At 37.3% G+C, this 12,244-nt stretch overlaps 1 protein-coding gene across 2 annotated transcripts; it reads left to right on the top strand.

Moving 5' to 3' along the window:
* Window positions 1-2,248: 2,248 nt before the first annotated feature.
* Window positions 2,249-8,844, top strand: GNGT1 (G protein subunit gamma transducin 1). 2 transcript variants are annotated; one of them, XM_045185281.2, is made up of 3 exons: window positions 2,249-2,391; window positions 2,477-2,582; window positions 6,314-8,844. In XM_045185281.2, exons 2-3 carry the CDS (start codon window positions 2,487-2,489, stop codon window positions 6,440-6,442), a joined length of 225 nt encoding a protein of 74 aa, XP_045041216.1. In that variant the 5' UTR covers window positions 2,249-2,391; window positions 2,477-2,486; the 3' UTR covers window positions 6,443-8,844. The 2 variants fall into 2 exon arrangements, with proteins under 2 accessions (XP_045041216.1, XP_024433060.1); XM_024577292.3 differs by having other exon boundaries at window positions 2,251-2,391; window positions 2,480-2,582.
* The last annotated feature ends 3,400 nt before the right edge of the window (window positions 8,845-12,244 follow it).

Genomic DNA, 12,244 nt, shown 5'->3' with positions numbered 1-12,244 from the left:
ACCTTGCACTTTTTTCCATGCCTAGGTGAATATCTGACATCGCAAGTGACTTTTCAACACTTTGTGATTCTCTTCTGTATACCAAGCACTATACAGAACAACAGGCACTTGTAAGGACATAAAAGTTAAGACAGATACGCATGCTCTTGTAAAGGTCCTTACAATCCATAGTGTCTTAGGTTTTCTTAGAAGAAGAGCCAAGCCAGATCCTTGACCAAGTGATTCATTGAGGGTGAGCTCTCAGGAGAAACATCTGAAGGGAGGAGGGAAGCAGGGCGAAGCAGGGGAAATTAGGCAAAGGACTGGGTTCAGAAGTCTAGCTTCATCCTGATCCCATGGGGACCTCTGGAAGGGCCCAAATTATACCAAGGTTTTTCAGTGCAGGGGCAAGTGGTCCTGGCTATCAGGACCTGCCTTAGTCAGCCATTTGCTATAGGTCACCTACAGGGGCCAACTGGAGACCTAATCTCCCAGGTATCTGTGGTTGAAGCACTTCCCATCAGCCAAGGACAAACCTATGCAGAACATTTGCCCTTGGCAGTCAAAACCCACAGCTGCTGGGAGGGTGAATACCCTGGAAAGGAGAGTCTGGGTAGGGCACCAAGACTTTCTACTACATGTGGTATTAAAGGAGATAAATCATATTTTTATGATATCGTTTTAGAGCACTTATAAAGCCATCTATCAGTAAGTGACATGAATGACAGCACAGTGTGAATGTCTAGAGGTACAGAGTGAGTAACCTAGCCAATGTGTACTGAATGCTTGCTCCATGCTATACACTGTCAGGCAACCTTATTTCTCTCAAGAAATCTACTGTGTCAGTAGTATTATTGCTTCTACTTTCTGATAAGCAGAGGCACAGAGAGGTTAAGTAACTTGGTTGGGGCCACACAGTCAGCAAATGCCAGTGAATGATCATTTCATTGGCAATACTATAGTATGGCTTCTGTGGAACAGAGAAAATGAAATTCTAAGCTCTCCTTCAAATCAAAGGTTTTATGTGGGCTTACATTTTGACAAATTCTTAATGTGATTCTTCTACTGAAGTGTCAGAGCCACTTTCAAGTGAAATAAGTTTTCCAAGTTGGAGAAAAGTTACATACAAGATAGTATCAACAGGTAAAAGTGATCAGCAGAAAGAAATGTGCTTGTGAATTTTGTAGGTAGTTTGAAGGGAATGAGAAAGAATGTCAGAATGAAATTGAGAATGGGCTCCCGGATACCAAACAATAATTACACAAAAAGAAATAACCTTCTTGTCATTATATTGTTTCTTTAAAAAATAAAAAGGACAAAATAGTAAGATGAAAGGTACAGGAAACACTGGTTTTGAGTACCCACAGGGTGTTCTTTTGTATTTCTGTGCTGGACTCTGTAGACATATATCCCTAAAAATATGCTAGGCTGCCTCTTTCTCAGAGAAGAACAGGACATTATAAAATTGGGAAGGGAAATATTTCCTCAAAGGTTTTGAAAATAAAACCACTATATAAATACAAGGAAATAAGTTAATTGCTGACATATGATTAGCAGAGTGTTTTTGTGCAGATGTACAAGTTGTTCTCTGAAATCGCATGTGCCCCGACTATGACTACTTTCATAAAAATGTCAGAGTCCAAAGAGAAAAAAGTAGAGGTTATAAGGACGATGCCACTTAGCTATAATGAACTATTTTCCAGGCAATTTCGTGTGGGTACCACCAAGCTACTGTGCCATTTTCCCCATTGCTCAGAGTGCAGAAGAAAGAGTGTATTCTTTTATGATGATATTAGTAGATCAAACTCACTAGGTCCCCTTATCCTGCTATGCTGGCTCATCCAATTCATTGTGACAGTTACATACAAATTTGAGGTATTGTTTGGAGAAACACTTTGAAGTAATATGAAAATTATTTTTATTAACTAAACTGTTTGTTACTTTATTTCCATTTTATTGATACATATTTCAACCCAATATTTATAAAGAACTTATAATGACACTTTTCCTTGGTTCCCTGTTAATACCAGATTAAATACTCCAGCGATTCAGAGGATTAATGGGCAGCCCTCAAAATGACCTTAAACTAACTTACATGGTGTAAATCATAAGGTGGAGGGCTTTAGAGCTAGAGATGCAGGTTGAAATTCCAAATCTGTACACTGTGGGGGAAAAAAAGGAGGAGCTTTTGTGCTTAAGATTACCGACTGGCTACACTGACGTCCTCACGTAAACCTCCTAGCAGGTGTTTAGAGTCTAGTGCTTGGTTTAATCACTTTAGTGAAGATTATAAAGAAGCTTTAAAATCCCAAGGCTAGTACACAGGGCTAGAATTGTTCAGAGAGCATTCCTGAGAAGTCAATTGTCACAGGAAGTTAAACACACAAAGAAAGAAACAGTTCACTCAGTAAGGTAAGAGCTGAGCGAAGGGTTGGCTAACACTGACTTGAAGCAAGCCCAGCAACCTGGGTGTATGAAAACACTTTCTACCGTTTAGCAGGCAGAAGATGCCGGTGATCAATATTGAGGATCTGACAGAGAAGGACAAACTGAAGATGGAAGTTGATCAGCTGAAGAAAGAAGTGACATTGGAGAGAATGCTGGTAAACCTGTTTTCTCTTGCATTCTATTTGTAACTAGAGATGCTGTCGAATTTACCACATTGGGGATCATTGAATGCGTGCAGATTTGCTGCCCCCCAAATATGCTTTTTTGGCATAAGGATTATTTTAGTCTAATGATTTTAAAGAAACAGCCAGGAAAGATTCTGAAAACCTGATAGATTTGCCCTTTTGTAAGGCAAAAACTAGTAAAATGTATAAGATTTCCCTTTACATGTATAAGGGAAATCTCCATTTGTGAGGGCGTCTCCCTCTCTGTACCAGGAAAAGAAAGATGACCAAATCTCTGGAAAACTATTATCAAGGAAGAAGGGGAAGACTTGGATCTGCTTCGCAGCCTTGCGCTTGTTTACTGTGCTTTGCCTGGAAAGCTCTCATAAAGCGCCCTCAGCCCCACTCCTCCCACCCATCTTTCCTTTGCCTTTAGCTGGACATGGTATTTAAGGAGGTGTCTTGGGCCATTTTGGGGAGTTCCTCAGTTTTCCTGGGTGTCTCCCATGTATACAGAAGGTATACATGTGATTAAACTTCTGTTTGTTTTGTTTTTCCCCGCTGTGGATCTGCTTTTTTATTGCAAGGGGTTCTGAGCCAAGAACCTAGAAAGGTAGAAGAAAAACTATTCTTCCGGCACCACACCATTCACTGGAGAGCCTCAATATAGTTAAAAATAAAGAGCGCAAGTAAAAGTTTAACAGAGATTAAGAAAATAATCACAATTACCTTTTGATTTCGATTCTAAATCAAAGAATTGGCAAATTACTTTCCATGGGCTAAATCCAGCTGTTGCCTGTTTTTGTACGGTCACGAAGCTAAAAATGTTTTTGTAATTTTAGAGTTGTTAAAAAGAAAATTCAAAAGTGAAAAGAATATGAGACAGAGACCGTATTTTAGCTAAGCGATAAAATAAAGCAATGCATGCTGTCCTTTTGTTTATATCTTTCTAAACTGATAAAATTCTCTTTATTTGATGCAATACTTTGATGTTGTGCAAATACTTTTAGCCAAGACCTCACCCCTCTAGCACTGTCATGGCCAGTCATAAATGAGTACATTCTATTCCTTCTCTGGAAAGACAAATTAGTTCAAGCACAACTCAGGTTCCTCCCCAAAACATCTGACAGGTCTTGGAAATGGTTACCAAGAGTTCTCTGACATTAAAGGCCATAAATGGCAAAGGTATGAAAGTTTCACCAAAGAAGCAGCGATGTAAACTTGGAAATGTAGGTATTTTAGATTTGTCTGTTTTAGGGAAGTTAGTAGAAATGATAAATGATAAAAGCATCCCTCCTTCACAAATGATAAAAGTATATTTTATATGTTTTTCAAAAACTCATTTTATCAGGACAAAGTAAAAAAAGGAGTGTATTATCTTCATACTTAGCTTAAAACGCTTATTCCCAATAAAAATAGGAATTTTGGCTTCTCTGATGTTTAAAATTCTCTCAAACTTTTCTGTTGCTCTTTCCACATAGGCAAAACATATTTTGCTGTAAAGATAAAACTAAATCTATAAACAGAAGAAGAGCTTGGAATACATGCCAAAAAAGTTCAAATCTTTATCTTTATAATCTGGGGAATTTAAAATATAATTTGGGGGTAAAGAGGAGTTATTTTTTTTCTTTAGTTGAAGCACCCAATGGTCATTTATTATTTATATACTCAGGATTGTGATTTTGTAAGCAATTTGGCTGTCTTCGTGTTTATTATTCACTTATTACAAGTTCACCTGGGAATTTTTACTCTGAGTAAACATTACGTGCATCACCCTCGGTCAGGTTTTGGGTTCCTTTTCCTATTATTCAATGTCTCCTTGCTCTTAGAAGTCAAACTAACCTAATCTCAGACTGACAAACTGCACACAGACACACACACCACACAACTTCGAGGTTCTGAACCCACAGCTCTGACATAAGGTGGCTTAGTGGCATTACAATCTGGCTCAGTGGGTGGGCTCTGGAACCTACCTCTGATTCAGATTGACTCCACAGCTTTCTCCCTGTATAACACTCACTGAAGTTGTCTAACTTACCACTGTCTCTGTTTCTTCTTCTGTAAAACGGGCATAGTAGTAACATCTAGTGCAGAGGGTAATGGGGAGGAGTAAATGGGATAATACCATGTGACTGTGCATCTTTGTACACCAGGCCCTTAATGCAGCCAGCGTCGCTCTTGCTAGTTCATAGATGAAGTAACTAAACCTGGACTAAGATATACTCACGGAGCTGGTCAGTGGGCAGGGCCGAAATTCAAACCTGCAGTGGCTGAATCCAGTGTTGATGCTTTCCACCAGACCATGTAATCCTGAATTAAACCATATATACTTATAAGAAGCCTCACTGAGGTCACTTCAAACACATGCACTCACATAGGACTTTAGGTGATTTACTGCTCTTTGTGTCCTGAGATCCTAGCCAGACACTGTCAACCTCCTGAATTAGGACAGCAATGTAAACCTCCCCCTGTGACATCTGGTTGGGGCTGAAAGAGCTGGTGTTTGGAGGAGGGGAAAAAAGGTGAATTTAAATCTCAATTTGGAATTTTGGGGAAGAAAAAGAGTGAATCCAAATGACTGTATGTTTCAAAAGTGTTTACAAACTCCACATTTTATCCTATGAAGGAGCCACCTAACCAGTGCCTTGCTCCAGTTAGAAATTATTTGTTCTAACATAAGTAATGTTTGCAGAGTTGTAATCTTAAGTCTTATGTCTAATGTTGCTTGGAATTTGCATACAAATTGTCATAAAGATTTTATTAAAAAACAAAACAATAAATTGGTTAGGTAATTAACAGAATGGTCACTTCATGGATTGCCAAAAATGAAGGTTTTTTGTGTGTTAATGTCATGAATGATACATTAAGTGAAAACAAAGCAAGGGGAAAGTTAAAAAATGAGTACTTTGTTCCCATATGCACCTATCAACGTCCACTCACACACACGTATTTACATATGTATAGAACACTGCCTCTCTCGGAAACGTGTGTTAAATGGTACATTAGCAGGCTCTGGCTGAGTCCATTAAAATACTAAAGCCTGACTCTTCGTGAATTATTACATAAAGGTGAAGATGAGTAAGGAGCAAGCCCATAAACAAAACAAATGATTCAGTTCAGTAAATACTTATTTGCAGAGCACCAACTAAAGGCAGGCTCTTTTCTACATGCCTGGGATACAGGTGAACAAATCAGCCATATTCCCCTGACCCTTTGGAACTCACCTTCAAGTGCATTGTCATGATCAATCACTGTAGATGAGTTTTAAATGAAATTATTTGTGAATACTTCTGAGATTCCAGGAGTGGTGATAAGCCTGGAATTTAACAATGATTCATTCCCTCCCACCTTTACAGGCCACTTGTTTGGAATGAGGAAAAATATGTAATTAATGTTCCCTCTGGTGACATCCTTGACTTGTGTTGCCAGCTGTGTTCTGATCCCTGGATCCCGTCTCCTTTTAAGAAACTGGAGGCAGTGTCAGCTGGGAACCCTTAGCTGGAGTGTGGCCAAATCTTTATCCTTTGCCTGGAGATATCCAGGAGGACAGCGGGGGGAGCAGCTATTTCCTCTTGTCTTCTGAAAAGTACATAAGCATGGGCAGAGAGCAGAATCACACTGAAAAGATGGAGCACAAAAAATTATTATAATAAATGCCTTCTTGGACTCTGCAGCATTATATATTAAACCAAGTGAGTCATCTCTCTCTCCTTTCCTTCAAGGTATCCAAATGTTGTGAAGAAGTAAGGGATTATGTGGAAGAGAGATCGGGGGAAGACCCACTAGTAAAGGGCGTCCCAGAGGACAGAAACCCCTTCAAGGAGTTGAAAGGAGGCTGTGTGATTTCCTAAAAATAAAATTTAAAAAATCTTTGGCATATCTTAAGCTTTAATGGCAATATTAATTGTGGATCATGTATAATATTATTAAGCATTTACATGAATTTTTAAATTTTTAAATATAAACTTTTAATAAAAATTGAGATGTGATATATTAAGTCTATGTTTTTACACATAGTTATTTAGTACAAGGTTTAACACATAATTGACGATAAGCATTGACTGAGCCCTTTCTTTAACAGTAATTAATTACTATGTTTTATGAATGAGTCTGTATTACATCGGTTGCCAGCAGATAGTTAATGTTTTATGTTTCATCACTTCCCTTCCAACACTCCTAATGTTCTACCTGGACATTTCATGGTTAAACTTACATTTTCCCAACCCTTCTCTTGCTTACTGAATAAGGAAGGCTATTCTTTTGATTCATGCAAGACTTATCTTTGCAGAACGTGTGTTCTGGAGACTTTTGTTGTTTTGTTTTCAGTTTCCCTTTCTCTCTCAACCCCCAGGCAGCAGTGGTGGTTTTAACAGAACCTCTTCCTACATCCTCACATTTCTAGTTGTCAACAATGATGTCCCTTTTTCCCAGAATGCCAACTGGGTTGAGGCTTCAGTCTCTGGTCCCAGAGCACAGTGGATTCAACCAGCACCGGAATAAAGATTAGGAGAAGCGGAGAGTTGTGGCTCTGGCACTTGCCTGTGTAACTGAATTTAGATAAATTACTTAATTTTTCTGAATCTCAGTTTCTTCTACTGTAGGACAGGATAATAAAGGTGCTATCCCTGTCTTCATGGGGATTGACTATTATATTAGGGTGACTATAGCACAGCATATTGCCTGGCACATAGTAACACCCAATAATTAATATTATTATCGGGAAAGGAACTAGACACAAGGTCCAGAATCCTTTAATAAGGTAAATGCTTTTCCAACCATCCTTTTTCTGTGGCAGTGTAAAGGCAAGATAATAGAAAAATAGCTATCATCGGCATCATCTGGCCGATCGATTTCCTCCTGGCATCATATTGAGTTTGCCTAAGCCAATTTTCACTCCCTTTGTGCTGACGACCAACGCCTCTGCTTCCATAACAAATGACAAGTGTTAATGACCCCAGCAGGCAAACTATTTTTGTTGTTAGTGTTGCCTTGTTGCTCTCTCACAATTACAGTGCTATTTTTAGATATCTGCAATAAAAAATGCTGATTGATTGTCATCCTTTTAAAAAGATAAGAATTATCTATTACTTGGTCCAGAAGGGAATCTGAAGGTCCGTTGTCCCAAGTTTGGCTCCCAGCACAGTGTACTCCCTCTCTGCCATAGCAAATGCTCCACAAAGATTTATATGACTCTTGTCCATCACCTTCATTTTGGAATGAAGAAAATCAGGGCTCAGAGGAGTGAACTAGTGAATTTTTTAGGTCTAGACTCTAGATCTCTGGCTGATCGGTTAGCAACACACTCTACTATACATCAAAAAATGCTTTGGGTGTTAAGGATTTCCAGGATTTGCTACTGGAGTCTAATCTCTTTTTCTTTAATAAAAGCTCTTTTCCCCCTTGTTTAAAATTACAAAACCCCTCTCCAGCCACCCTCCAGCACTTGCTATTCCCACGTTTGTTTTCCTCCATTGTACGCATTGCCATCTAGTGTACTACATGTTTTATTTATTTGCTTATTTAATTGTGGTCTGTCTATAGGGGGTTTCCATGTGTGATTTAGTGTTTATTAAATGTTCCATATCTTCTTTTCCTGATTTAAAAAAATGCAAAGTCTTACCTATGGAATTTAGTAACATATACCATCCTACCCCACACCTCTAGCTTTCATTTGGAGCAGGACAACTGTAAATTAAAACCCTGGCTCACCGTCTTTCTAGATGAGGGCTTTGGACAAGTAACTGCAACTCTCTGAACCTCAGTGATTTTTTAATGCATGAAATGGGGGGTGAGGATGAATTGTTATATGAATATTGAAAAATCACAAGATCAAAGATGAGCATATAAAAGAACACTTAATAAATGTCCTCTATATTATAAACCCTGTACACTTCCTTTAGTCAACCAACTTAACTATTAAATAATCCCTGACATTGTCTCATCTTCCCATCTTGTAGAGTTCAGTCATACTAATCTTGCCACCTGAAATGTTCCTCCACTTCTTCTCATTTCAGCCTTTCGAAATCCTATTTTTCTTCTGAGGCTTAATAAGAACTATCTCCTCTGTCCCTTAACTTCATCCCAAGTGTATTGTGTATCTCTTAAGTCATTTAACATTAATTCACTCTTACTATCTCTTAATATGTGTGGTTTTCTTCATTTCAATAATATATTGTAAATTCTCAAGACAGAAGTTCTGTTCATCTTGGAAACTGCCATACCAACTAATAAATTGTCCCTACAATCAAATTGACTTAATGTGTGTGATTCAATTAAAAGAAGGCAAACAGTACTTTTTATACTGGATAATTCAGAATTCTTGCTGGTTCATTAATTAAATCAATAGTAGGGTAAAATTCCTGCTGCTTTGGAATACAGATTGTCAACAGGATTTTGAATAAGATAAAAATCATAGGAAGGAAGCACAGAGAAAGATGGTCCAGGAAGAAGGAAATGAAATCGACAGTCCCACAGCCTCCACAGCTACAAATGGCAGTGAATGCCTCTTTCTTTGCCCCCCCCAGAAGTTGTTTTTTCAGGGACATGGATTACTGGAATGAAGGAAAACTACAGGGAAACAAAAAATACTCCAGGCAGAGCCTTAGCATTTGGCTGTTTAACAAAATTTCTGATATTGATATTAAGAATGTGTAAAGTATACATACTTACTATATCACTTGAGATGCTTGTACCTTCAGGGTGTTTTGTACGCATAGGGGAGTTTAAGTTTTAGTAAGAAAAGCTCACTGTTGTTTTCATTTGGATTGATTGACGTTAGTAACATTTCAAAACAAGGCTAATGTCAAACTTCCTAAATTCCTAAAAGAATGTGTTAACATGAGGGAGACAATCAACTGAGTAATGAGGTTGACCAATTATATGCAATGAAAATTGAAGTCTTGTATGAACATAATTGATAAAAGAAATCATTTTGATATCATGAATTATTAGTTTTTAAGGAAACTGGTACATCAGAAACTGGTCATCCTGTGACTTCCCATTATCTCCATCTAGAAAAAGAATCTTATGCACCTGGTCACATGAAATGAGTCAGGTCCTCAACACTCCCATGTGATAGTTGTAATAAATTGAACCAAATAGCAAATGAACCAAGAGTACATGAAATGTGTGTTCAATACTTTCTTTGAAGGAACCATCATTTTAATGGCCCAAACAGTCACCATTTACTTTATAAAGTTTACAGGAGCATAATTTGGGAGGTAGCCTAATTTATTCACACTACCAAAAACAGCGGCAGAGAGAATGCATGTCCTGAAAGAATCATGAGATAAAATAAGAACTGTGGTCTTTTTTGGTTCAAGTTAGTATAAGATCAACTTCAACATAATTGGCCTCAAATTGTTCCTGTAGTTTTCTTTTTATGGATTTTTAACAACACACTTACTACATCAGAAAAATTATTTTTCCTTTTATTGCATTCCAAGATAAATATTTCATGGTCTCTGCTCTTTTACACTTTAAAAATGAAAATGACATTGTTAATATTATTTTTATTAAGCATATTTCTTAATTTTTAATTTTTTTATGTAACCAATGACTGAAAATTTTTCAGTTGCAGTTGACATTATATTAGTTTCAGGTGTGTAACACAGTGAGTAGACACATATCACTTACAAAGTGATCACCTCGTTAAGTCTAGAACCCATCTGACACCAGGCATAAATATTACAATTTTACTGACTATATTCCCTATGCTGTTCTTTATATCCCCATGCCTGTTTTTATAACTGAGAATTTCTTTAAAACATTTGTTGAAAGATAGTGGGATAATAAAATTCATTTCTGATTACACCTGTCATTTTCACTGCAGAATGGTTTCTACATATATTATTTTGCTTACTTTTATTAGGGGTAGTATATAAAATGTATGGAAAATGCTAAAAGTATGTTTGAATATAACATATGGATTTTTAAATTTGTTTATCCAAAAATTTTTGCTTATAAAATATTTATGCAAGAATACACAAGAAATCGCTCACCATGGTTGCTCTCTGGGAGGTAAATTCTGTGCTTGGGAATAGGGGACTCATGTGTGTGTGTGTGTGTGTGTGTGTGTAAGTGTTTTCATCACTTTACCATCTAAAACCAGACAATGAAACATTTTTTCAGAATTCTATGTGATTATGGGATTCAGCATTTCCCAATTTATCTGAGTTCAATCCATTTACTTAAGTATAATGTTAGCATGTGAATTATTTGATAAGAACAAAATCTCCAAAAAAGTAGACATATGTATTTTACCTCTAATTTAAATCTTGTAACACAAGGGAAGCAGTTAAAGAACCACTATGGATTTATAAATATTTTTCACTGCTTTCAACTAGAGATTTCATAGGAAAGAGATTTCCAGATCAAAATATCACTGTTTTTATGAGTCGGAACAGACATACATTAATTTACTTAACCAACTTATTTAATTTGGATGCTGAACTCCTTTCATTTAGGCCACATTAACTACTTTCACTAATTCACTTAAGCTATTTTTAACCAATCTTTTAAATTCAAGCAATGGGAAATGTAAAGAAAAAATAATAAATAAAGCATTCATTCTGGAAACATGTGAGTTTTTGTCTTGGCTCACTCCTTACTAACAGGGAAAACTCCAGCAGCTGATCTAACTTCTTTGAGTCTGGGAGATCCTGGAAGGGGTGGTATTTTTAGTACAGAAAAAGAACCTCCTAACATTTTTCTTTGTGAAAGTGATTGATCAGATCTAGGTATATAAATATAATTAGAAACAAAATATCCGTTAGCTAATTCACCCCTCCTCTGTCCCATCACATATTTTACACATTAGAAAACCAAAACCCAGAAAACAATAAGCAACTTTTCCAACGACGGCCAGTGTCAGAGCTAGGGCTAGAACCCAGGAGTACTCAGCAAGTAGAGCATGGTTTTTTGAACAAATGAAACTCTGCTTACAAAATGGGGAGTGGTTATGGATGTCTAAGGCTAACTACCCTGAAATAGTCAATTAATGCCTCCACTCTTAACTTGAATTTGACTCTATAAATAGTAGGTAATCCTGGGAGAGAAAAAGAAATATCTGACTGCTTGGGAAGGTATCTTACATTCATGCATTATTTTTCTTCTAATCTTTTAAGCATCACCAACAAGAGTCTAGTTTACAGTCCAAGGGAAAGTTTGTATTGCATGCAAACATTTTTCACATCAGACACATGTCTTGGCCTTGCAAAGTGGCAGCTAGATGAATGTTGCTTTCTAAAAAGTGGAGGAACCAATACTACATGAATCAGGAATTCCAAATCCTTGGTATCAAGTGTCACCCAAATGTTGGCTGATGGGGAGTGAAGAACATCTTTTGGGGGAGAGGGTAAAGATTCCTACTCTCTCTTCCCTGGCATCATCTGCTTGTCCTCTAATCATTACAAAACGCTCCCCTGAAGGAAGAATAGAAGCTCTGCTGTTGAGGAACCAGACGATGATTTAATGTCAGAAAAGGCCCCTGCAAGTTGTAAGTAGTATTCTTAATTTCCCAGACATTTAACACACTGGATGGCTAGACATCTGCAGAGGTGGAGGGTGTTTCAGCTGTTTCATACTCCATCTGGAACTTCTCTTAAGCATCCACAGTTCCCACAATAAATGTATGTAAATAGAAGAAAGTTACG

Source organism: Desmodus rotundus, chromosome 6, assembly GCF_022682495.2.
Source record: "Desmodus rotundus isolate HL8 chromosome 6, HLdesRot8A.1, whole genome shotgun sequence".
Lineage (NCBI taxonomy): Eukaryota > Metazoa > Chordata > Mammalia > Chiroptera > Phyllostomidae > Desmodus > Desmodus rotundus.
The sequence above is the reverse complement of the archived record's forward strand: the minus strand, read 5'-3'. Positions and strand labels throughout refer to the sequence as shown.

Coding starts and splice junctions, on each gene's coding strand:
- GNGT1 (XM_045185281.2), top strand. CDS start 2,487: ATGCCGGTGATCAATATTGAGGATCTGACAGAGAAGGACAAACTGAAG. Junction 2,583..6,313: donor TGACATTGGAGAGAATGCTG/GTAAACCTGTTT, acceptor CTTTCCTTCAAG/GTATCCAAATGTTGTGAAGA.